General features: G+C 41.4%; 2 protein-coding genes across 2 annotated transcripts in view; both read left to right on the forward strand.

The window, feature by feature from the left end:
* The window catches only part of TBC1D13 (TBC1 domain family member 13), a 36,910-nt gene extending 28,538 nt beyond the window's left edge, over positions 1 to 8,372 (forward strand). The window contains exons 8-12 of the mRNA XM_063432628.1: positions 3,586 to 3,796; positions 4,029 to 4,192; positions 4,529 to 4,689; positions 6,209 to 6,266; positions 7,354 to 8,372. Coding sequence (XP_063288698.1) covers positions 3,586 to 3,796; positions 4,029 to 4,192; positions 4,529 to 4,689; positions 6,209 to 6,266; positions 7,354 to 7,434 — 675 coding nt within the window. The 3' untranslated portion in view covers positions 7,435 to 8,372. The remainder of the gene's footprint in view (positions 1 to 3,585; positions 3,797 to 4,028; positions 4,193 to 4,528; positions 4,690 to 6,208; positions 6,267 to 7,353) is intronic.
* A 6,546-nt stretch (positions 8,373 to 14,918) lies between these two features.
* Positions 14,919 to 25,294, forward strand: ENDOG (endonuclease G). Its single transcript, XM_063432629.1, has 3 exons — positions 14,919 to 15,395; positions 22,603 to 22,712; positions 24,866 to 25,294. The coding sequence occupies exons 1-3, from the start codon at positions 14,931 to 14,933 to the stop codon at positions 25,146 to 25,148; spliced, it is 858 nt and encodes a 285-aa protein (XP_063288699.1). The 5' UTR covers positions 14,919 to 14,930; the 3' UTR covers positions 25,149 to 25,294.
* Positions 25,295 to 25,651: the final 357 nt, after the last annotated feature.

The following is a 25,651-nucleotide window of genomic DNA, read 5'->3' on the forward strand; positions in this document are numbered from 1 at the left end:
GAGATTGCGCAGTAGCGTAATGCACCAAGTGTAGAACCAGTTCACATCAGGGTCACAAGCTGTATTTGAGCTACCCAAGCATGTGGACCATTCATTCTTCCATATTCAATAAAATGAGTGTAACTGAATTGTAGAAAATCTAATTATCAACTGATGGAGCCTTTTATTTTTTTGTAAGTTTTTGAAAAGGGATGTTTGTGTGTATGTCATTCTTTTTCTGACACGCTCACAGCATACAGCCAATCAGCTTTCAGTTACAAGGATCTCAAATGATATTTGTTTTATATTCTACTGCGTCTAGGAGAAAATGGAAGAACCAGATCGCTTTGTAATCCATGTAACTGAAAGCTACCTGGTTGCGTGAATGCTCAGTAGACAGCCAAATGAGTGGGTCAGATAACGGCCCGAGATCTGTTAAAAAAGGCGTTCTCATTGGGTGAAGGGAAGATGGTGGCAAGGGTAGCTTCCCCTTAATTCCTATAGGTAATATTACTGAACCCCAACATACACAGAAGTAAGTAATATAAACTTTTCAAAAACCGTGATAAAAACACAAACTGAGTTTTCATTAAATTCTGACCGAGTTAAGCAAGCGTTGACAGCGCACATAACCATCATCCCAAAAGAGGGCAAGGACCCAGAGCACTGTGGGAACTACAGACCCATCTCCCTTATCAACTGCGATATCAAATTGATGGCAAAGATCTTGGCCATGCGCTTGCAGCTGCATATCCCCACACTGGTCCACCCTGACCAGGTCGGGTTCGTAGCAAACCGTGAGGCGAGAGACAACACCATTAGGGCCCTCGCCCTCATGCACAAGAAGAACAGAGACGCCGGGGGCCTCCTTCTGCTGTCCACTGACGCAGAGAAGGCCTTCGACAGGGTGGGATGGGAATACTTGTTCCAGATCCTAACCCATGTGGGACTTGGACCCCACATGTGCAGTTGGGTCGAGGCCATGTATGACACACCCACGGCCCACGTAATGGTGAATGGGGCACTAACAGATGAGTTCCCTATACATAATGGCACCCATCAGGGATGCCCACTATCCCCGTTGCTCTTCGTCCTTGCCCTTGAACCCCTCCTGACAGCTATCAGACAGCACCACGACATCACAGGCATACAAACGGGGGACACACACCACAAAGTGGCTGCCTACGCAGACAACCTCCTTTTTTTTGTTACTAGAGATCTCCCTCCCCAACATACTTCAAGCCTTCAAGACATTTGGAGTCATCTCCAATCTAAAAATAAATTACTCCAAATCCTACATCTTGAATGCTGACCTGCCCAATGGCCGAGCCTCCCCTCTCCGCGCTAGCTTCCCATTCCAGTGGGCAGAGCATAAAATACGCTACCTGGGTACGTGGCTGACCAAACAGAAGGAGGACCTATACAGAGAAAACTTTACCCCTATGCTAAGCTTATTCAAGAGAGAACTAACTGAATGGTCCTACCCACATATTTCGTGGCTGGGAAGGATCCAAGTTATTAAAATGAACCTCCTCCCACGCCTACTCTACCTGTTCCAGACACTCCACATAACAATCCCCAAAGGATTTTTACAGCTTTACGCTCGATGACAGGTAGCTACATATGGAACGGGAAAAGACCAAGGATTAAGTTCCAGGTCCTTACACTACCCAAGGAGAGGAATGGACCAAGACCAACGTCCACAAACTGTGGAAGGTGGTAGAAGAGACGGAGACGGCGGGACCAGTGTCGGTCCTATCGTGGTGCTCCGGGGGTGGACTTGGCCGGGGATGCTCCTCCTTAGCACAACATACCCTACGAGTATGGCACAGGGCGTCCTGAGTACATAGGCTAACCCAACACCCTTCGCCCCTGCTGCCCTTAATCCATAACCATGACTTGCCCCCCCGGCCTCGATCCGAACGCCTTCAGAGATATCATCCGCACGCCCATCCCCAGGCTACACCACATATACACAAACACTGGCCGGAAGACACTTGCTAACCTGACAGAGAACACACCCCCTACATTCCTACAAACCTTCAAATACAAACAGCTGTCGAACTACATAGACTCCCTACCCGGGGGACGAGCCCATGCTAGAAACCCGACTACCTTCGAAGAGTACTGTATACACCCAGACCCTCTACCCCACGGCATATCATTCATATACTCGCTACTACAAAGGGAGACTCCGACAGAGATTCCTGCATTCAAGGTAAAATGGGAAACTACACTGGGGGAAGACATTTACCGAGACAGAGTGGGAAAAAATATTCTATCTCACACACCACTGTTCTACTTTCACCAAGACACAAGAGACTGCATTTAAACTGCTGAGCTACTGGTACCGTACCCCATATAAACTCCATGCAATAGACCCCTCACACTCCGACCTATGTTGGCGGTGTGGAGAGGCAAAGGGCACTACACTGCACCTATGGTGGGAATGCCACAGAATTAAACCATTCTGGAGGGGCATACACGCCATCCTGGAGAAATTCTCAGACGCCACTGGAGCCAGCGGCGATGCTACTACACCACACGACCATACCCAGATCCCGATACAAGAAGTCCATGACTATTAGGATCCTTAATGTGACCAAACAGGTAATACCACAATACTGGAGACAAGATAGGTCCCCTCCTCTTAGGACATGGTTCAACCAAATGGAAGAACTCAGGGCGATAGAAGAACTACACTCGGGGGCGAACTACACTCGGGGGCGACTAACACCACCGCAAAATACATGGAGATCTGGACACACTGGATCGTATCCTCAACACAGGCAGACTTCACCGCCCACCTAGACGCAGAGGACCCACCTGACAGAACTGACGCCCACGACTGACCCCGCCACCCTACCAACTTATTTTCCCACACAGCCTGTATCCCCCCCCTTTCCCTCCCCCCCCCCCCTATTTTCTCCTGCTTACCTCATTTGGGCCGCAGACCCATACTCCGAAGACACTGGGACACATCTGCCCACTTGACAGTGGAATCATGAGTCCAATAGGCATACATCACACGAAGCCTGCAGTGACCTGGGAGTCACTGACGCAATACTGATCGGTCACCCCCCTCACTCAACAAAACAAGGCCGCGCACACACTAGACCTAGACGCCCTGACGGGAACTAGATGGGAGGCCGTGTACAGTCAAACCAGGGGGGACACGCGAAAACAACAATGGAAGCCTAACCACTGTATTACTGAACAGGGACATGCAAGTCCATCACTGATGTGGGCCTGCGTGCCCGAATACCTACTTGTTTTTACGTACATGTTCTAGCACGCGTTGTGCTTCACTTACAATGTTCTCGAAGAGACCTGCGAGTCTCACTGTGAATGTCAAATATGTTTCAGTTACGATACGCTTGGAGAGACCTGCGAGTCTCACAGTGAACATAAAATGATAATAAAAATATATTTACAAAAAAAATTCTGACCGAGTTCAATTAAGATAGATAAGAACCGTATATTATATATAGAAAAATATGTAACACATGTTCTTCTGGTCACAAAGTGCTACAGAATGTGTTGGTGTTGATATAAATAAAGTTTCAATGTTTTGCATCTTATGTCTGTGCTGGATCTTTCATCTAGGTAAGCTCCCCACTGAAGACCTCAACATCATATCCACTGAACGAGTATGAGCCTCTGCCCAGTGGCTGCGAGGCACATTGGGAGGTGGTGGAGAGGATCTTATTCATTTACGCCAAGTTGAACCCCGGCATTGCCTATGTACAAGGCATGAATGAAATTGTAGGGCCCGTTTACTACACGTTTGCTACAAATCCCAACAGTGCATGGAAAGGTGAGATATAACCGTTAGAATGGGAGAGGAAACATTTCAATTCCGTATTTCTTGGAAACCCTTTGTATATAACAGGGAGAACTTAAAGGTATTCTACCACTCCTGTGGAGCTTTAACATGCATGATTTTTTTTTTACCAGCTTCTAAAATGGCATCAGACAAAACTCCAACATACAGATCGGTATGATGTGTATGTTGATAATGTTAACATTGTCTCATCTTCCTTTCACAGAGCACGCGGAAGCAGATACTTTTTTCTGCTTCACTAATCTGATGGCAGAAATTCGTGACAATTTTATCAAGAGCTTAGACGACTCACAGTGTGGAATAACTTCAAAGATGGAGAAGGTCTATGCAACTCTGAAGGAGGATGATGAGGAGTTGTACCTAAAACTGGTAAGAGTTTCCAAGCTGCTGTTTTGCCAAACGGTCTTTGCTGTTACCTAACTTCAAACAATGAATTTACAAAGTCGGCTTCAGGTAGGTATTGAAGTGTTATTTGGATTATTTCCAGGAAGCGAATCACATAGAGTAAAATAATTCCTACATTTACATAACAACTTCAAAATGGGAAAAATAAACAAAGCATAGAGGTCAAGAAAAAGGGAGATTTTATTACACAATACAAAGTGTGACTACACTTTTATTCAATTATTAGTGGAGTTGTAATGTTGACGTATTCCAAGAGCATCCCTTTGTGAAATCTAATTAGAATGTATCACGTCTTTTCAGCAAGAACAAAACATAAAGCCCCAGTTCTTTGCTTTCCGGTGGCTGACCCTACTGTTCTCCCAAGAGTTTGTGCTTCCTGACGTCATCCGAATTTGGGATTCTCTGTTTGCTGATGAGAAAAGATTTGACTTCCTCCTTAATGTTTCTTGTGCAATGCTGATGTAAGTATTTGTATTAAAGGAACATTATAGTCACCTAAACAACTTTAGCTAGCTCAATGAAGCAGTTTTAGTGTATAGATCATGCCCCTCAGGTATTACTGCTCAATTCACTGCCATTTAGGAGTTAAATCACTTTGTTTCTGTTTATGCAGCCTTTGTCACACCTCCCCTGGCTCTGATTGACACAGTCTGCATGAAAAACAAAACTTTCAATCAGATGTAATTTACCTTAAATAATGTTATCTCTTTCTCTGTAAATTGAACTTTAATCACATACAGGAGGCTCTTGCAGGGTCTAGCAAGCTATTAACATAGCAGGGGATAAGAACATCTTAATTAAACAGAACTTGCAATAAAGAAAGCCCTAATAGGGCTCTCTTTACAGGAAGTGTTTATGGAAGGCTGTGCGAGTCACATGCAGGGAGGTGTGACTAGGGTTCATAAACAAAGGGATTTAACTCCTAAATGGCAGAGGATTGAGCAGTGAGGCTGCAGGGGCATGATCTATACACCAAAACTGCTTCATTAAGCTAAAGTTGTTGTGGTGACTATAGTGTCACTTTAAAGAACGGTAGACTATTGTTTGATAAATCGTTTGTTTATAAAAAAAAATTGAAATAAATGAACATCAAGTATGGGAATGATCAGTGGAATTTAATTTCGCTGCTCTACTTTCAGTTGTATTTTATTTAGTAAGACTGTCATGATGGGAAAGAGAGAAAATGAGGAGTTGCGAAGAGTTGCAACCCTTGAATCTAACAAATGAACTAAAATGCAAAACTAAAATAACGTTGAAAACTGTATTAATATTGTAATTGTCCAACTTGTTACTAACTCCTGACATTCATATATAGGAAAAAAAAGGGGGAACTATTTGAAAATTGTAACCCACTAACGATAAACTAAAGCTAATTGTTTCATGTTAATCTGAGTATTTCAACACAAAGTGAACAAATTGCTACATTAGTGAAAATTATTAAACCTCTTACACGTGCGAAACGAGAGGTAAGTGTGCGATAGGTTTGCAGTGATTTTTGTAAAATGCTGTTATTTTAATCAACAGGAACAGGCAGGTGCTTGCATTGTAAGCTACACAAGGATCCTAGGTTGTTTGGAGTGTTCTTTGGCGGCTATATAAAAAAAAAATGGAGATGATGTAAACCTTTTCTTTTTTTTCATGTGGAGTAGAGTTGGTACAGACTTTTCTGGTGCTCGCGTCAACATCCGCATGATACGAGAAACTAAATCAAATGTATATCTCTGCATGCAAGAATCCAAAGGTTAAATTAGTTCACGTAGTTAATCTTCAACTAAAAGATATCAGAAGAGAACAGTTAATGATAACCAGCTGTAGCACGTGTTAACACGCCGGTGTATTTTAAAACGTATTTAATGCATAGCAGCAAAAAAACAAACTGTCAATGTTTTAATACTGGGTCCCTCATTAAGACTTCTTGATAATAGTTGGTGAGATATGGGTGACGTTCGGCATGTCTGATCTGCTCTGTTTTCCCGACAGATTAATTCGTGATCAGTTATTAGCAGGAGACTTTACCGTGAACATGAGGCTGTTACAGGTAATTGCATTCTAATATGTATTCTATTTATTTGTTTGTTTATTTTTCCCCCAGCTTATAGGTGAATTACAAAAAGTCCTCTCAGAGCTAAATATTATACACCGTGCTGATACTGAAAAGGTTAATAACGTATATCTCTAGAACACTTAAATTAGGTACAGTGCATGATGGAAAAGATGCCTTGGTGTCATGCCTGTGGTCTATGAGACCATAACTAGTTCTCATGGGTGGGGGGGATTGGTGAAGTTTAATATATTCAGTATGGTAGCGGTTTCCAGACTGTGACATCATGATTGTCTGTTAGCGTCCAGTTGTGCTGTGCTTCTCACATTCTGGAATTGCTGTCCGTGTCTGATTTCACAAATCAGTCTCATATATACGAAAAGTGCCAAAGACACTGTGGTTACGGGAGCTTCCCCTCCTTTCTGTGTTTATGCATAATTGCTTGTGACTTGTTTATGTGTAACACTATCCTACGCTAGCAGTTAAGTCAATGAAATTGAAAAACTGATTGACAATAATTATGTATTAAAGTTTTAAATAAACCTGTCTTGATCAATTTAGCCGTGGTATTGCTCATGGACATAGGTACAAAGTAAACTTCATGTAATTACAGGGACACTTGGCACCATAACAATTGTTTTTGTTAAAGTGGTGTTAGTGCCTGGGGACAGTTAAACACTGAATGATGGTCATTGCCTGCCCATTACCAGGTCTGAAATGAAGGTATGGCTAAGCCAGAGATTACAGTCTGCCTTAGTTATACTGATTCAAACCAGCAATAGGTGGCTGTCATTGGCTGAGACTCGAGTGGTCAGCTTCCATCAGACTCTCTCATTCACCTGAGCAGCAAAGAAATGGACTGCTACTGGCTATTTCCGTTTAGCTTTCAAACCTTCAAAAACCATTTAGCATTGAGCAGAAGGACGGCCCTAGGGAGCTCCAGGCACTGTGATTACATAAGTTGAAGTATGCGTGCCTTTAAGTATACATGTTAATTGATATGCATGTAGTTCTTTCATAATTTCTTATCTTCATGTTTTCCGTATGAATAGCACGTTTATCTATTTTTTTTCAATCACTGCAGGATTACCCTCTCTCAGATGGGGATGTTCTACCCATTCTGAAGAAAGCCAAGGAACTACGGGATTCAAAACCAAACGTATGAAGAGGACAATCTCTGAACACTCCAGAGGGACACGTGTATAAGACTGTACTCTGCCTTCCAGCTAGCCTATTCACAATGCACCTATGTATAGGCTGTGCTCTGTGTTGGTGATCCGAACACTAACTACTCTGGGTCCCTAATTGGGAACAGGAATTTTTGCTGCACAAATCAACTGACACACAACTGCCTACCTGGCAAGATCTGACTTGCTTTGGACTTTTCATTTATTGGCATGTTGTGTTCTATTCTCTATCATGGAAGTTGACAACATTCCTGAGGTTCTATCATATTGTAGTCTGGTGACAGCACTGTCCCACCATACGCACTCCAATCAAAACACCTGCAACTCCACACTACTTGTTAATATGGGCTGTTCTGTTTAAAGGATCAACCTCAGGATTCTCTCCAAGTACTAAGGCTAATGAACTGGAATCATCGTGAGTTCACACGTGCCTATACTTTTTGTGGCCACAGATGCATTGTTAGGCAATGCAAAATGTGCTCGCTTGGATATTTCAGGAGTTAAACTTCTTGTATCATGACTGTTACCTATGTATTGTAGCATTGCACGTCTGAAGGGAACCCTAAAACTGCCTCTCTCCTCAGGGCTCAGTACTTTAGTTGAATAAGTGTTTAATTGTGTTTAATTATCCTTTAGTGCATTCAAAATAGATTACCTTTGATTGTCAACTGGGCCAGTTTATTTTATATTTCTGATTTAATTTTTTGTAATGTTTTAATACAGCGTGGAGAAATTGTTTAAAGAAAAAAAACTTTTTATTGTGGTTATAAAACTAGAGGTGATGTCACAATTGTATTTTTAATGGGGATTTCTAATTATTAATCCCAATAAACACTCTTCATGCCTGTGGTTTTGGTAATTAGCTTAACAAACCTGTAATGCACAGCACCAGTTTGAATAATTAATAGCCACAATTTTTATAGTTTTCCTTTATTTTATTTAATTATTATCCCAATCAAATCCTCCTGTGCTCTTAAATGGTATGTCTACATGAAATTAGTCCTCAGCCTGAAACGGAAGTCTTTCTTGACCCTCTCAGAAGAATCATGGTAAATGTCAAATTTCGTTGTGAGACTAAAACCAGGCACCAGTATTGTACTTTTATTAATTTTTGTTGTATTCAAAATTACTATTATGGTAACTTTGGATCTGCTTTATAAATTAACTCCAAGATCTGCTTTCTTTTTTTTCTAAAAACGCTTTACATAAAGTGTAGACAACTGTACAATAAAGTTTCAGAATATCAGCCGCAGAAAATATCATGCAGCACCACCAGTCTGTTTTAAAGCTGACGAAGGAAGATAACGTTCTGTGATAGAGGAGGAACGAACAGCAAAGTACTATCACACTTTCCAGAAACTATTCAAAAGGCAAAACGTGTTGGTTTTTTATTTATTTTTTTGCTTTTTCCTACACAAATGGAAACGTTTCCATAGCCCCAGCCGACAAAAAAAAAAAAAAAAAAAAAAAAAATTTAGATTAATATTTAGCTTTAGGCAAACGGGGGGAGACAGCTCCACCCCCAACTGATAAATTTATGATTACAATATCTGTCAGGATATAAGATTTTTATCTTTTTTTTTTTTTTGTGAGTGTTGCAAAGGCAAATCCTTTGTAGGAATATGCATGTATGTATAGCATTTTGATGACAAAATGTCTCATAATAAAAATTCCAAGTAAAGATGAGATATGGATAATGTAGAAAATTGTCTCTAAGAAAGTAAATAAAACTAAGTTTTGAACCTTCCCTGGCTATTCTACATGGCTATATCACTTACGGGTAAAGCTCCTCCCCAGCTGTCAGGCCAAGAATAATTAACATAATCTATAAAATATCTGTCTGGCCAGAGTCTTTTTTTTCTGTTTTAGTTGACAGGCAGGGATAACTTTTCCCCTTTAAATACAATTTTCTTTGGTTCTTATCTAGCATGGTAATAAGAGAGGAATTTAGTCAGTCTCTTGATGTATCCAATTTTACCACATTGATTTAGTTGCAGTGTGGAGTAGCTTTGCCTAACCTTCTATAAATGCCCCTGTTTCTTCCATGGAATTGGTCGGAAGCCATTTATTGTTGTGATGATGAGTTATTGGTGCTCTGTGCAGGGATAGTTTCTCACTTCTTTAGCCTGCCGGGGTGGTCAGAGTGGGGAAAAAAGTCAGCGAACATATTGTGGGCGTTCAGTAGTGGTAATTGCATTCACTATGTCATCGATCTTTAAGTTATATCTCCGCTGCCTGTTGCCTGTTGTCCAGGATAGTTTAACCTAGCGGCTAAGGTTCTGTGGGATTGTTGGTTGTGGTGGGTGATCAAAGCAGTGGGCCTGTCGCAGATCCGTGAAGTCTTCCTTCAGTGTTTTTACACGGCCCGTCAGAGTATTGATTTCCTCCTGCGCAAGATCAGCCTGAAAGCTTGTGGATATTGTGTTATAAACATCTAATATCTGCCTTGGGTCATCCTCTTCTGCCAGAGATAAATCATGATACTCCATTGCAGGAATTGGATCAAGAGTATCCAATTCCTGATTCGCAGGTGAGGAGGAAGGGAAATGATAATGACAGATGCCAGCTTCAAAGGATGGGATGAACCTGATATTCCAAGGCATATGGAACTATCAGAACAAACTTTTACATTCAAACATTTTTGAGTTGAGAGCAGTCTACAAGGAGCTAATTTATTTTGTCAGTCATCTACAAAACAAGTGGATCCTTTATAAAGATGGACACTGGGTCAGTAGCAACCTACCTCAACTACCAAGGAAGAACAAAAATCAGGAGACTTCTCTATTACAGCCCATAGTAGTTTGACTGCAGACATGTAATCTAGCACGTGAAGACAATTATGCACAAAAAAGAGTTGATCCAACATCAACCCAGGAGAATGGAGCCTGAACATAGAAGTCTTCCTGGATAATATCCTGAGGTAAGATACACCACAAAAAGATCTAATGGCAGCATTCAATAACTCTCAAGTACCTAGTTTTTTCCCCAGATGGCAGGTCTGTTGGACGGAAGCAAAGGCTGTCCTTTCTTAGAGATAGGAGTTCAGTCTGGCCTATGAGTTTTCTCCAATTCCTCTAAACCATTAGATATTGAGGAAAACCTGTCAATAGAGAGTTATTGTAACCCTGCTGATTTGGCTAAGGCATCTCCTTCGATTGAGCCTGGAACCTCCAATGGCCCTTTCTCAGGTATGGGGCCTCCTCTTTTAAGGTCCTGCACCTGCAGTTCATCCGGATCCTTTATCCTAATCTGGGAGCGTGGCTCTTGAGAAGAACTTGATGGAGTCAGGCTCATTGGCTTCATTAACAGAAACTTTATAGAAGGCTAGAAAAATGTCCACTTCATCTTGCTGTCACTGAGTCTGGGAGACTTTGTTTGTGGTCCAAGGAGAAAGAAGAAAACTTTAAGGGAGTTTACAATGTTCTGGAATTTCTTCACGAAGGCCTAGACAAAGGTCTTCGATTAGCTTGCCGAAGGTTCACGTATCTACAATTTCAGCCTGAACTAATAAATTGGGCACTGGATCCTTTAGTTTTTTTTTTTTGTTTTTGTTTTTTTTAAAGCTGTTCTTTGCATTAGGGCTCCTGTTAAACAACTGACACTTCAGTAGTATCTGCCTCTTGTTTAATGAGCGGAAGATCCTTTTGAACTGTAAGGAGAAATTGGTAATTTCCTTTTGACCATGAAAACTTTATTTCTTGTCACAGTTACCTCTGCTAGAATAATTTTGGAGTTCCTGGCTCTATTAAGAGTAGCTGCTCATGATGTCCCACCAGGATAAGGCTCTTCTGATTCCTAGGCAAGATTTTCAACCTAAGGTGTTTTCTCAATTTCATTTGCAACAAGAAATTATTCTTCCATCTTTCTTTTATAATCAATCAACATCAGAAGAAAGAATATAGCGTAAAGTGGATGTAAAATAAAGTATCAGAGTGTATTTGGATAGAACTAAATCATTTAGGAAATCTAATCGTCCTTCTTTCACCATCAAGTGAAGGAGAAGTAGCCGTGTCTCCAGCTACCCTAAGAAGATGGATTTTAGTGACTACTGTTAAATAATATGCACCTCATGGTTGTCAAGGTCACAACAATATAAAAGCTAATTCTACCAGAGGTTTAGCAGCTTCTTGAACCTCTATGGAAGTGATGTTTTCATGAAACATCGGTAAGGAAGCTTCTTGGTCATTGACTTAGGCCTTTCATCACTAATTACAAACTTGATTTGTCATCTTCTTCAGATTCCCTGTTTTGACAAGTTGTTTTGGACTCTAGCTTTGGGCAAATAAACTTTGAAGCAGTTTTGGTTTATTTATTTTTTTCCTCCTTTCATGGGAGCTTGGGTATTACCTATATAAGTGATACTCCCATGTTTAGCTAGGAAAATAAAAATATGCAATCTCTTCTTAACCATAATTTTCTATAACTTGATGTTTTACATGACAGCATCACGCTCCCTCCATTTTGGATTATCTAGTTACAGCTTTTTAATAGACTGGATTGCTCAGGAGGGATAGGGCTTTTATAGATAATGTTTTCCTGTCCTGACAGTTAGGAAAGCCAAAGGTGATCCTACCATGTAGGATAGCCAGGGGAAAAAAATGTTCCATTGACCTGTGGCCAGTTGACCAAAGAAAGCTAGCAAGAATGTTTCTGGTTTGTACAGGCTTTTAGCAATACTGAGGCATTCTAAAAGGAATACTAGCTGAAACAAATGTCAAATCTAGAAGAATGCTTATAACGTGGGAGAATTGGGAAAGAGATCCAGGTACACACACACACACACACACACACACACACACACACAATGATCCAAAAATATTCACACACTGTTCAAATTCACCCATGCACTCACACATTGACAGCACAAACATACTCTTGCACCCAAACATACAGCACAATGTAAATGTACCCCTGTTATAACCCACTCTCTGTAAATTCAGGTAAACTCCTTGCATTAAAGGAACAGTCTAGAGTTGGAAAGAAATACATTTCTTTATAAAAGAGGTTTTCTTGTTATTTGTAGATTTCAGCCCGATAGAGCCCCCTCCCTTCCCCCCAAGCATCAAAGTCTCCTTGCTGGTGCTTTTTTTGGCATCTCTACTTTGAGATTTAATGGGTAGATGCATGTAATTGAAATGTGTAGCATTTTCTGCCAAAAATCATCTGCATTTTGAAGCATATAAAAGCAGTAATTATTGCATCAATCTATAACTACTATACCTTGAGATGTTTTTCCCAATTAAAAGTTCATATTTTTTCCTGGTATCATTCTATATGATGTTAAAATTAGTTGGTGGTTTTAACATTATAGGGTCAAGAATACATGTTTGTGTTCCTGATCTTATAGTGTTCCTTTAAGTCCTGCATGTTGTGAGGCCAATGCAACACCTTGAACTCCTTGTCATGTTCCTCAAACCATTCCTGAACAATGTTTGCAGTGTGGCGGGGTGTATTATCCTGCTGAAAGGGGCGTGTATGTGGTCTGGACCAATCTCTAGTTAGGTGGTACATGTCAAAGTAACATCCACATTAATGCCAGGACCCAAGGTTTCCCAGCATAACATTGCCCAGAGCATAGCACTACCTCCGCCAGGCCGTCTTCTTATAATAGTGCATCCTGCTGCCATCTCTCCCCTGGGTAAACGATGCATGTGCACTGGCTATCCACAAAGATCTAAAAAAAAAACCAACATGATTCATCAGACCCGGCAACCTTTTTCCATTGCTACATGGTCTAGTTCTGACACTCATGTTCCGATTGAAGGTGTTTTGGGCAGTGGATACAGGTCACTGTGGGCACTCTGACCAGTCTGCTGCTACACAGCCCAATATGCAGCAAATTGCGATGCAATGTGTGTTCCGAGACAACCTTTCTATCATTTCCACCATATGGCTTCCAAAAATGTGAGCTACAGTAGCTATTCTGTGTGATCAGACCAGACAGGCTAGCCTCACTTCCCTATGCACATCAATGAGCGCTGGCCTCCCTCAGCGTCGCCTCTTGCTACTCCTCGTGTGATGTTATCCTGGACGTGTGCCTTCAGGATGATGATCCGATCCAATGCTCCTCATAGAAAAGCATTGGGGATAATAGGTGCAGATTATTCTCTATGCATTGCGCATGTGTGTATGTGACATCACAGTATGCCTGTGTATGAGAGTGGGTAAGTAACTATTCTGGCTCTTCTATCCACAGGGCCTAGAGGTGTTAATAGGCATCCATGGATAGATTGCTTCTTATTATGCAAGTGAAAAGAAAGCCACTTTGGCATTGCAAACTTGATGGCATTATTCACTGGGCACTGAATGGAAGTAAATTGAAAAGAGGATAACTGATTTAGAGAAATTAATCAACTCTATTACAATCATATTTTAAATATCGTCATTTTTGCAAATATATTTTCAATTCACATAATTCACTGTTTAGTAAATAATGTGAAACACAATTCACTCAACAGCAAACTATGGTTATTGGGTAATATTAATTATGAAAAATATGGTTCCATACAACAGTTTTTGGGGGGGGGGGGGGGGGGGGGGGGGAAACAACATGCTATTTTAACCTCACTGTGTGATGCTTAGGTCCCTGCTTGTATTCACAATTAATGAGAGCTGTAGGCCCTGCGTAATAATAATAATTAATGAGTTGAAGAAACTGTGTAATAATAATTAATGAGATATAAACCCTGTGTAATGACTGCCAGGCTGGGTGGGGCCTCCATTAAAGGTATATATTAATAATAATAATAATAATTAAAGAGATGTAAGCCCTGTGTAATGACTGCCATGGTGGGGCCTCCATTGAAGGTATTTATTAATAATAATTAATGATATGCAGGCCCTGTGTAATGACTGGCTGGGTGCAGCCTCCGTTAAAGGTATTTATTAATAATAATAATAATAATAATTAATGATATGCAGGCCCTGTGTAATAACTGGCTGGGTGGGGCCTCCGTTGAAGGTATTTATTAATAATAATAATAATAATGATATGCAGGCCCTGTGTAATGACTGGCTGGGTGGGGCCTCCGTTGAAGGTATTTATTTATAAATAATAATAATAATAATAATAATAATAAATGATATGCAGGCCCTGTGTAATGACTGGCTGGGTGGGGCCTCCGTTGAAGGTATTTATTAATAATAATAATAATATGCAGGCCCTGTGTAATGACTGGCTGGGTGGGGCCTCCGTTGAAGGTATTTATTTATTAATAATAATAATAATAATTAATGATATGCAGGCCCTGTGTAATGACTGGCTGGGTGGGGCCTCCGTTGAAGGTATTTATTTATTAATAATAATAATAATTAATGATATGCAGGCCCTGTGTAATGACTGGCTGGGTGGGGCCTCCGTTGAAGGTATTTATTATTAATAATAATAATAATAATAATTAATGATATGCAGGCCCTGTGTAATGCCAGGCTGGCTGGGTGGGGCCTCCGTTGAAGGTGACCCTGCAGGCTGGTGATGGGGCTCCGGGGTAAGTCCCTGCTCTCCGGTGTTTCCCTGGCGGTTGGCGCCGCCCTGGGAGCTGCTCTGGCCGGCTGGCGGCTGAGGGGAGATCCCGGCTCCGTGTGGGTGCAGGCCGCGGCCGAGCTGTCCGTACCGCCCGCCGCCGGGGTGACACGGTTCGGCCTGCCGGGGTTCGCTCAGCTGAAGAGCCGGGAGTCCCACGTGCTGAGCTATGACCCCCGGCTGCGGGGCCCGGCCTGGGTGCTGGAGCAGCTCAATGCGGAGCGGATACATGGCACCGCCACCCGGCAGAGCTGTGACTTCCGGGAGGACGAGTCGGTCCATCACTATCACCGGGCCGACAACAACGACTACCTGGGCAGCGGCTTCGACCGGGGACACCTGGCGGCGGCAGCCAACCACCGCTGGAGCCAGAAAGCCATGGACGACACCTTCCTGCTCAGCAACGTGTGCCCGCAGGTCAGGGGGAGAGCTGCTGCAAGGGGGCACCTTGGGGGACAGTTGGGTGGGCTATGAGGCTTACTCCTGCATTCTGTTATATGCTATACATTATGGGAAATGCAGTCATTGTTTGGTAGTAGATGGACATTGGAATAAAGTTGTTATGGTGCAAGGAGGTCTAGGGCACTGGCTTTCTTTAAGGCCTTAAAGGACCACTATAGGCACCCAGACCACTTCAGCTCAATGTAGTGGTCTGGGTGCCAGGTCCCTCTAGTTTTAACCCTGCAGCTGTAATCATAGCAGTTACAGAGAAACTGCTATGTTGATAAATGGGTTAATCCAGCCTCTAGCTGCTGTCTCCCTGACAGCCGCTAGAGGCGCTCCCGCGATTCTCACTGTGAAAATCACCCTGCGATGACTCTGGACATCAGCATTGAGTAATGCTTACCTATGAACGGTTTGAATGTGCGCGCGGTTCGTGCCGTGCATGTGCATTCGGAGCTGACGTCAGCAGGGGGAGGAGAGGTCTTCAGCGCCGAGGGAGACCGGCGCTGGATTAAGGTAAGTGGCTGAAGGGGGGGCCCTGAGGGAGGGGGGGGACACACCTAATAACCCTATAGTGCCAGGAAAATGAGTTTGTTTTCCTGGCACTATAGTGCTCCTTTAAATCATTGCCAAATGGTGTGACGCCAAAGTCTTAAAGGGATAATCTAAACATCAAAACAACTTTAGCTTAAAGAGGATCTGCCAATTTTGAAAGATTTTCAATGGGTCGGGGGTACAGGGGAGGTGTTTTAATTACCTACAAGCTGTCCCTCACTGCCACCCACCCCCATGTTAACACTGCAGGTCTCGTCGGCTCCTGACTCTTGAGCTACCAGGAGCCACGTCGATGCTGTGCAGTCGCGCATGCGTGACGTGATAGCACTGAGGTCTATGGAGGATTCCGCAAGACCGCAGGATACCCCGTAGACATAGCTTGAAATCCACAGCCATCATTCGTGACAGCTGCTGGGATTGGACAAAAGTTGACAGAGGAGCTCCTCCATTCCTAAGGTTTTACCTGACTTTGTATTATATCATCTTTAGATTGGGTTGGAGTTACAGTGAAATTCCATTGCAGACTTAAAGGGACACTATAGTCACCCAGACCACTTCAGCTCATAGAAACTGCTATGTTTACATTTGGGGTTAATCCAGCCTCTAGTGGCTGTCTTCCGGTAGTCCGTGATCAATTGGCAGGGAAGGGGTTAATTTTTTATTAAAAGGATTAAAGGGGATTTTAAACTAACTTTATTATTTTTTTTACACAGGGGGCAGGATCAGCACTGATCCGTCTCCCTGCACTTCACAGTGAACCCAGAAGTACAGGGAGGCGGAAGGTGAGTATACTAAGCACATGTGCTCGCTCTGACATGCTGTCAGAGCGAGCACATGTGCTGGGACAGCCCGATCCGGTGCTCCCGGTCTGCCTCTAATACAGAGGCACACTGGAGCACCATTAACTCCGCGATCGCCGCAATCTGGGGTTAATTTTACCGCGTGACGGACAAGGTCCGTCACCCGTCGTTAAGGGTATCCCCAGGATGAAGGACCTCGTCCGTCACCCGTCCTGAAGGGGTTAAGGACCAGGGCTCTTTTTACATTTCTGCAGTGTTTGTGTTTAGCTGTAATTTTCCTCTTACTCATGTACTGTACCCACATATATTATATACCGTTTTTCTCACCATTAAATGGTCTTTCTAAAGATACCATTATGTTCATCATATCGTATAATTTACTATAACAGAAATTCTAAAATATGACAAAGTTACAAAAACACACTTTTTCTAACTTTGACCCCCAAAATCTGTTCCGCATCTACAACCGCCAAAAAACACCCTTGTTAAATAATTTCTAAATTTTGTCCTGAGTTTAGAAATACCCAATGTTAACATGTTCTTAGCTTTTTTGGAAAGTTATAGGGCTTTAAGTACAAGTAGCACTTTGCTATTTCCAAACCATTTTTTTCCCTCAAAATTAATGCAAGTTACATTGTAACACTGATATCTGTCAGGAATCCCTGAATAACCCTTCACATGTATATATATTTTAAAAGCAGACAACCTAAGGTATTAAACTTGGGGTGTTTTAACTCTTATCATGCAAAATACCTTATTTGGAGAGTGCGCATTCCAGTTTTCCAACATGGCATTTTCACAGCTGGTCATCATGCACCCATGTCCTATTTGGGACATTTTTGAAGCCGGCCAATGTAATTTACCCCCATCAAACCATATATTTTTGAAAAGTAGACTCCCTAGGGCAAGCATGTCAAACTCTCTAGCATGGGCCACATAAACAAGGTTTAAAGGGACTCTCCAGGCAGCAGTTTTTCCTCACCTGGTTCCAGCGCCGGGAGCCTCGTGAAGCCGCGCCCCCCATTTCGTCAAAATGACTAAATAGGCGGCGCGAGCAGGGAGCAATCAGACGCTTCGCCACACATGCGCACCTGAGCGCACTACCGCGCATGCGCGCGGTGTGCGCGGCCGTGAGCTGAGCTGACTGACAGCTCAGGTCGCGGTCTTTGCCCGCCCCCCTCCTCTGCTGACAGGCTGGAGAGAGAAGGCTCGCACACAGTGCCTTCTCTCTCCTGCACACGTCAGACGTATCTTAATATGTCTGACGTGTACAGGGCCTTTTTAGGGCCCTGCATGATAGGAAGTCCCTCTGGTGGCCGTCTGAGTGACGGCCACTGGAGGTATTCCTATCAATTAATGTAAACACTGTATTTTCTCTGAAAATACAGTGTTTACATTAGATTGCCTGCAGGGAGCTATAGATCATACCTGAACAACTACATTAAGCTGTAGTTGTTCAGGTGACTATAGTGTCCCTTTTAAGTTTATGTGGGCCGCCCAAAAAAAAAAATTCATTTTTATAGAAACGTAGGTTTTAGTACAGTATAAAAAAAACAGCACCCCCCTCTACTAAATCCCAGTCCCCCCATATACTAAATCCCAGTACCCCCCTCTAGCCAACAAGCAGACTCCACTCACATTGCTGCTGACAGTATGCAACTCCAGCCTCTGGTATACCCCAAATGGCGCCGTCTGCACCCTGTGCAAAATCTTAACCTCCCGCTGCTTCTTGAAACCCTGTGAAGGTTGAGCACGTCGATGTCATGTTGGAATGTGACGTAGCGTTGCGTGCCTCCATGCACCTCCAGGTACTCCACTGTCCAGTCACAGCCAATGCAACACTGACCAACACATACACACAATAACTGACACAGACACACACATTTACACATTCTTGCACTCGCATCATTTTATTTATTGCTCCCTACCTTTAGGAGCTGGTGTGGGTCCTCTTCTATCTAGAACTCAGCCTTCCTGCTCTTCACTGCTCCCTCGCGCGCAGTTTAGTGATGCCAGGTGCCGGAATATGACGTCATATTCCGGCGCCCGGCATCACTACAGACAGCGCGGAAGCAATGAGGAGCAGAAATGCTGAGCTCCCTCACTGACGCCAGGAACCTCTCCTCCTGGCCGGGTAACTTTTAGCAGAGTATGGTCACATTTCCCAACATGAGGTCAATTCTGGAAGAGGAGTTAAATGTTCTAGAGTAGCATGTGTAGTCTAGATCGGAGAGGTGAAATGTTCTCCATATATCTCTCAAGTTATAATTATTTATTACATTTTGCATTCTATTTCCAATTGCTATCTTACTCTTTCGGTCATTGTGACTCTTCCTATCCTTCAAAGGGTCGATTACTCAGTTAAAGTCCCCCATTATTTATACCAGTCCTTGCTCAATCTGCTCTATCTTCTTAAAGACTTGTGAAATAAAATTTATTGTAGATTTATTCGGTGCGTATATGTTAACTATTGTGAATTGCTTATTGTTTATTTTACATACTAAGACGATGTACTGGCCTTCTGGGTCTAGTTCTTCATATTTAATATCTAAAGAAAAAAAAAATTTCAAACAGGAAGGGCACACCTCTTTTTTTTTTTTTTTTTTTAAATGTTATTGTCCAAAGCAGCGCTTATAATGGTAGGGTATCTTGTTGATCCTATTGGATTTTTATTGGATTTTGTCCAATGAGTTTCTTGGAGGGCGCAGATTTGTACCCTGTTTTTTGTTAGAAAATCTAAAATTATAGATCTTTTATCGGGTGTATTGATCCCACCGGCATTTATTGAAACAAACAAATTATAATTCGGAATCAACCTAAGACGTAGACACACACATACCCCACGGTCACATGGATGCCAGGCAAGTCCCCACATCGCGATCACCGGCGGGGGATCGCCAGTGATCAGGTAAGTCCAGATTTGGGATCGGACGTACTAGGTACGTCCGCGGTCGTTAACAACCGTTTTTTTTTTGTCGGACGAGGTCGTTTGTTTGGGTCACAGCCAGGGGCAGTATGAATAGAACAGCATAAACAAAGTGATTTAACTCCTAAATGGCAGTGAGACTGCAGGGGAATAATCTATACACCAAAACCACCCAATTAACCAATTCCTGACATTAGGGGATGCTATGCCGTCCTACAAAAGGAGGGCTTTAATGCCGCTAGGATGGCACATCATGCCCTAATAATTGGGTCCTCCCTCCAACCCAAATACTCTCCTCACCAGGTTCGATTTGGGTACTGCCCAAAACCGAGACAGTGACCCTGAAGCCAGTCCTGCCAATCAGTCATGCGATCATTATGACAGCGCAATCACATGACTTGGATCGACATGATTGACAGATTGGCTGCAGATCCATGAACATATAATTAATAAAATCACTTAATTATGTTAAAATAATACATGGTGCCTGGAGTGTTCCTTTAACCCCTTAACGCCGTTACGGCGTTCCATGCCGTCGCGCTTTAAATGGGCTTTAAAGCCGTTGCGGCGGCATGGAACGCCGTAACGGTTTAAGCCCCCAGGAGCCAGCAACTACTCACCTCCGCCGCGATCCTCTTCTGGGGGGCTGCCTGAGAGCCCAGGCAGCCCCCCTCCGGCAAATGAGGCCCCCGGGGGCCATGTGATCGCTCTCAAAGAGCGATCACATGGCCCTCTATAGCTGGCTGTGGATCTGCCAGCAGGGGGACTGTTTGAAATATCAGACAGTCCCCCTGCTGGTAGGAGGTGTAAAAAAAATAAAATAAACATGTTTAAAAATAAATTAAATATATTTTAATATATATATAATATGTATATATATTATATAGATAATATATATACATATTATATATATGTAACGTCATGCAAAGTGTATTTTAATATTAATATAAGTATATAAATTAATATTAAAATACACTTAGAATGACGTTACATATATATAATATGTATATATATTATATATATAATAGATGTACATATATATATTATATATAAATACGTATAATTAAAATAATAAATAAATAAAATAATAAAATAAATTAAAATATTGAAACAAAATTTAATATAAATTATATATGCATATGTAATTTCATTCTAACTGTATTTTGTTATTAATATATATATATATATCGGTAACAAAATACACTTAGAATGACATTCTATATATATCTATGTATAAAATACAAATAACCGCAAATATATATATATAGATAAATACATATAATTACATAAAAGATTACATTAGTATACACGTAGAATTTAAATACCTATAAATGCATATATATTAAAATTCTACGTGTATATTTAAATAATCTTTTAACGTAATTATGTGATTTGATTAATTAAAATTTGATTGACATGCCTGACAACACAGGGAGAAAGTGCAGAGAATTTAATTCGCAAGCACTATATTTGACCCTGTAACTCTCCAAGACACCATAAAACCTGTACATAGGGGGTACTGTTTTACTCGGGAGACTTCACTGAACTCAAATATTAGTGTTTCAAACTGGTAAATTGTATTACAACAATGATATTTTAAGTAAAAGTGACGTTTTTCGCATTTTTTACAAGCGAACGGCACTTTTATGGTCTATATTATTGTTGTAATATGTTTTACGGTTTTAAAACACTAATATTTGTGTTTAGTGAAGTCTCCCGAGAATAACAGTACCCCCCATGTACAGGTTTTATGGTGTTTTGGAAAGTTAGAGAGTCACATATAAGGCTTGCATTTCATTTTTTTCACATTGAAATTTGCCAGATTGGTTATGTTGCCTTTGAGAGCGTATGGTAGCCCAGGAATGAGAATTACCCCCATGATGGCATACCATTTGCAAAAGTAGACAACCCGAGGTATTGCAAGTGGGGTATGTCCAGTCTTTCTTAGTAGCCACTTAGTCACAAACACTGGCCAAATATTAGTTTTTTGCTTTTTTCACACAAAAACAAATATGAACGCTAATTTTGGCCAGTGTTTGTGACTAAGTGGCTACTAAAAAAGACTAAACATACCCCACTTTCAATACCTTGGCTTGTCTAATTTTTCAAATGGTATGCCATTATGGGGGTAATTCTCTTTCCTGGGCTACCACACCGTCTCAAAGGTAACATTACTAATCTGGAAAATTTCAATTTGAAAATGGAACGTTCTATATTTGACCCTGTAACTTTCCAAAACACCATAAAACCTGTTAATGGGGGGTACTGTTGTACTCGTGAGACATCGCTGATTACAAATATGTGCATTTTTTTGCAGTAAAACCTAACAGTATTATGACATTCACAGCTAAAATGGCAGACGGAAATACAAATTTAAAAAAAAATCTTATTTTCTCACCTTTTTTTTTATTTTATTCATAATAAATTATGTTCCATATATGAATAGTTAATGATAGATTAAAGCCCTGTTTCTCCTGAACAAAATGATATATAATAAGTGTGGGTGCATATAATTTGAAAGAGGGGAACTACGGTTGAACAGACATATAGCGCAAATTCCAGTTTTTGTTTACGTTTTGTTTTGATCAGAACGTGCACTATTGACTCCGTCCTGAAGGGGTTAAGATGAAATATGTACCTCAAAACAAAAGGTTCCTTTGCTGAAAGCTAGTGATTTTTTTTAACTTCATACCAATGCAAAATTCAGTAGATAAGCTATAATTTATTGTTTATGTTTAACAGTATAAACGTGTGTGTGTGTGTGTATATATATATATATATATATATATATATATATATATATATATATAATTTTTTTTTATTTGCCATCTGTTGCACACTGGTATTTTTGGACTTTTAAATACTGTGCTTTCTTATTATTAACACATAATTCTTACAGAATCCTCATCTGAACCGAATCGTCTGGAATAAACTGGAAAAATATTGCCGAGGGTTAACCAAGAGTAATAAAAATGTGTATGTGTGCACTGGACCCCTCTTTCTGCCCAGGTAAATATTTATTTGCTGTCATAGCTTGTTAAAGGCACACATGTTCTGTAGGTACCACACTGTTGCAGTGACACTAAGGCCCAAAAGAACTTTAGCTTAATGAAGCGGTTTTGGTGTATAGCTCATGCTCCTGCAACCTCATTGCTTAATTCTTTGCCATTTAGGAGGTAAATCACAGTGACAACTTCACTGGGGGTCTGGTAGTGATATTTACTTAACCCCTTAAGGACACATGACATGTGTGACATGTCATGATTCCCTTTTATTCCAGAAGTTTGGTCCTTAAGGGGTTAAAGAAGCACTATAGGGTCAGGAACACAAACATGTATTCCTGACCCTATAGGGCAGGGGTCCTCAAACTCCAGCCCCCCAGATGTTGCTGAACTACAACTCCCATGATTCTCTGGCTATGTAATTCAAAGATTCATGGGAGTTGTAATTCAGTAACAACTGGGGGGCCGGAGTTTGAGAACCCATGCTATAGGGTTAAAACCACCATCTAGCCACCCTGGTCCCCTAACTCCTCCCTAAATATATAAATCTTACTTGTTTTAAAGTCTGGAGCTGCTTGCATTGTCACGGTTTCCTTTAGATCTGCCCACTGCCATCAGCAGAAGTGGTAGCCTGATCCAATCACATTGCTTCCCCATAGGATTGGCTGAGACTGACAAAGAAACAGATCAGGGGCAGAGCAAGCATGATTCAAACACAGCCCTGGCCAATCAGTATCTCCTCATAGAGATGAATTGAATCAATGAATTTCTATGAGGAAAGTTCAGTGTCTGCATGCAGAGGGAGGAGACACGGAATGTTTGGATGCATTTTAGGCAGCCATGACCCAGGGAGGATCTCTAACAGCCATCAAAGGAGTGGCCAGTGACGTTATCACTAGGCTGTAATGTAAACATTGCATTTTCTCTGAAAAGACTGTGTTTACAGCAAAAAGCCTGAAGGTAATGATTCTACTCACCAGAACAAATTCCATAAGCTGTAGTTGTTCTGGTGACTATAGTCTCCCTTTAACTGAGGCTTTTCCTCGCAGGTGCCTTCATCTTCCTGACTATTTTCTTCAGCTGCCAGCGACGTCAGCAATATTATTTCCCTACAAACGTTTATGTCTCGGTATATCTTTTGTCTGTGTTTGAATTGCAGTGAAAGTCCAATACAGTCAATCTGAGTATTTCATACTTTTTTTCATACAGGGATGACAGAGCCAGTTTAAACAGACTGTGTAATGCAAATATTTATCTTTAATATTTGTTTAAATATTGTACATGTTTGATAGTCTAGTGACATATAGCCACAGGCAGTGCTAGGATCAGACAGGTACTTAATTCCAACAGCAAAATTAAACCTGGTTACATTAGGATCTAGACAGTTACATAGCTGTGTTCCATAGCTGTTTGACAAGGACTACAATTGGTACATTTACCAACTTAACTCTCTTGTCCGGCTCAGGGCTTGTAAAACTCTCTGCCTGATGGTGGAGTGGGGAAAGATCTCTTGTTCTTTCTGCCTCTCTACTCCTTGCAGTATACACAAAAAGATCCGGCACTCTCGCAATCAAGCTAGGTGATCACGATCCAAGGTTGGCAAATCCCAATTTAGCAGATATGAGGAAAGTCAGCTCCAGGCACTCAGAATATTGCAGACAGCTGATTTATTGGAACAAAGGTCTATGTGCAGGCCGAAGTGTTGCTTCTTTGTTTCAATAAAATAATTGGAGGAATGGCACAATATCACCACTTCAATAGCTTGTATCAAAGCAGCCTACATCATTATGCAAGCAAACCTTAAAGAAACACTATAGTATTAAAAGTACAAACATGTATTCCTGACACTATATCCCTAGAGTGCAGCACCTCTAGTTGCCGTCTGAGTGACAGCCACTAGAGGTGTTTCTAAGCAGCAATGTAAACACTGCCTTTTCTCAGAAAATGCAGCGTTTACATAGAAATGCATAGAAAAGCCTGCATGGACAGGCTATAGACACCAGACCCATGATATTAAACTGTAATGCTTCTGGTGACTATAGCGTTCCTGTAAATATATTTTACTACAAGATTTAGATTTAAATATGTCCTTTTTAAAGTATACTCTAAATGTTCTTACGTAATTCTAACGCTGTATAAACATGTATGATGTCTTCTCAGGATGGAGCCAGATGGGAAGATGTATGTGAAGTACCAAGTCATTGGTAAAAACAATGTGGCTGTCCCCACACATTTCTTTAAAGTTGTGGTTTTGGAGAAGTTCAGTGGAGAACTAGAGCTTCGACCCTACATAATGCCAAACTCTCCGGTTGATGAAAATGCCCCATTGGAGCGCTTTTTGGTGCCTATAGAGCGCATCGAACGGGCTGCGGGCCTGCTCTTTGTCCCCAATCTCATGAAAAGTACTAACAAGTTACAGGCTATTACAGCTGGTGGTAAATGAAGGCTCCTGTTAGAATTCCCCTATATGAAGAAGCTGCTATTTCTATCTTAATATAACACTTGAATGAACAGACAGTAATATATTTTGTAGGATTCACCCTATGAAAAAGTGACGTATACGAATGTAATAAAATCATTATTTTATTATGTGTGTAGTACACTGTATATCCTGGGCATACAAAAGTCCTTGTAATTATTATAATCGCATAAAAATGGGATAGAGTACATGCCTGAATGAGTGGTGGTTTCTGCAGCTATATCCTTAAACTTTTCACATTTTTTGTTAATTCATAATTCAATCCGTTTCTGAAGTACAAGAACTCTGTTGTACCATTCTGGTAGGAGACTGAAGAAACCGTTTATCAACTCCCTTTAAGCCATATACAAGTGAATTCCCACAAGTTTTTTATTTTGACCTTGCCCGACTGACAAATCTATCCCCTTATTATGCAGGCAAGCGGTTTGTTGTTCTCAAAACAATGACGAGCTGAAAGTCTTCCTTTA

This window comes from Pelobates fuscus, chromosome 9 (assembly GCF_036172605.1).
Source record: "Pelobates fuscus isolate aPelFus1 chromosome 9, aPelFus1.pri, whole genome shotgun sequence".
In the NCBI taxonomy this organism is placed as follows: Eukaryota; Metazoa; Chordata; class Amphibia; order Anura; family Pelobatidae; genus Pelobates; species Pelobates fuscus.

Bases quoted from the DNA above. Each gene is read 5' to 3' on its own strand.
- ENDOG (XM_063432629.1), top strand. From the start codon at position 14,931: ATGGGGCTCCGGGGTAAGTCCCTGCTCTCCGGTGTTTCCCTGGCGGTT. The intron at 15,396-22,602 runs GTCAGGGGGAGA...TAATTCTTACAG, and splicing joins TCAGCAACGTGTGCCCGCAG to AATCCTCATCTGAACCGAAT. The intron at 22,713-24,865 runs GTAAATATTTAT...ATGTCTTCTCAG, and splicing joins GGACCCCTCTTTCTGCCCAG to GATGGAGCCAGATGGGAAGA.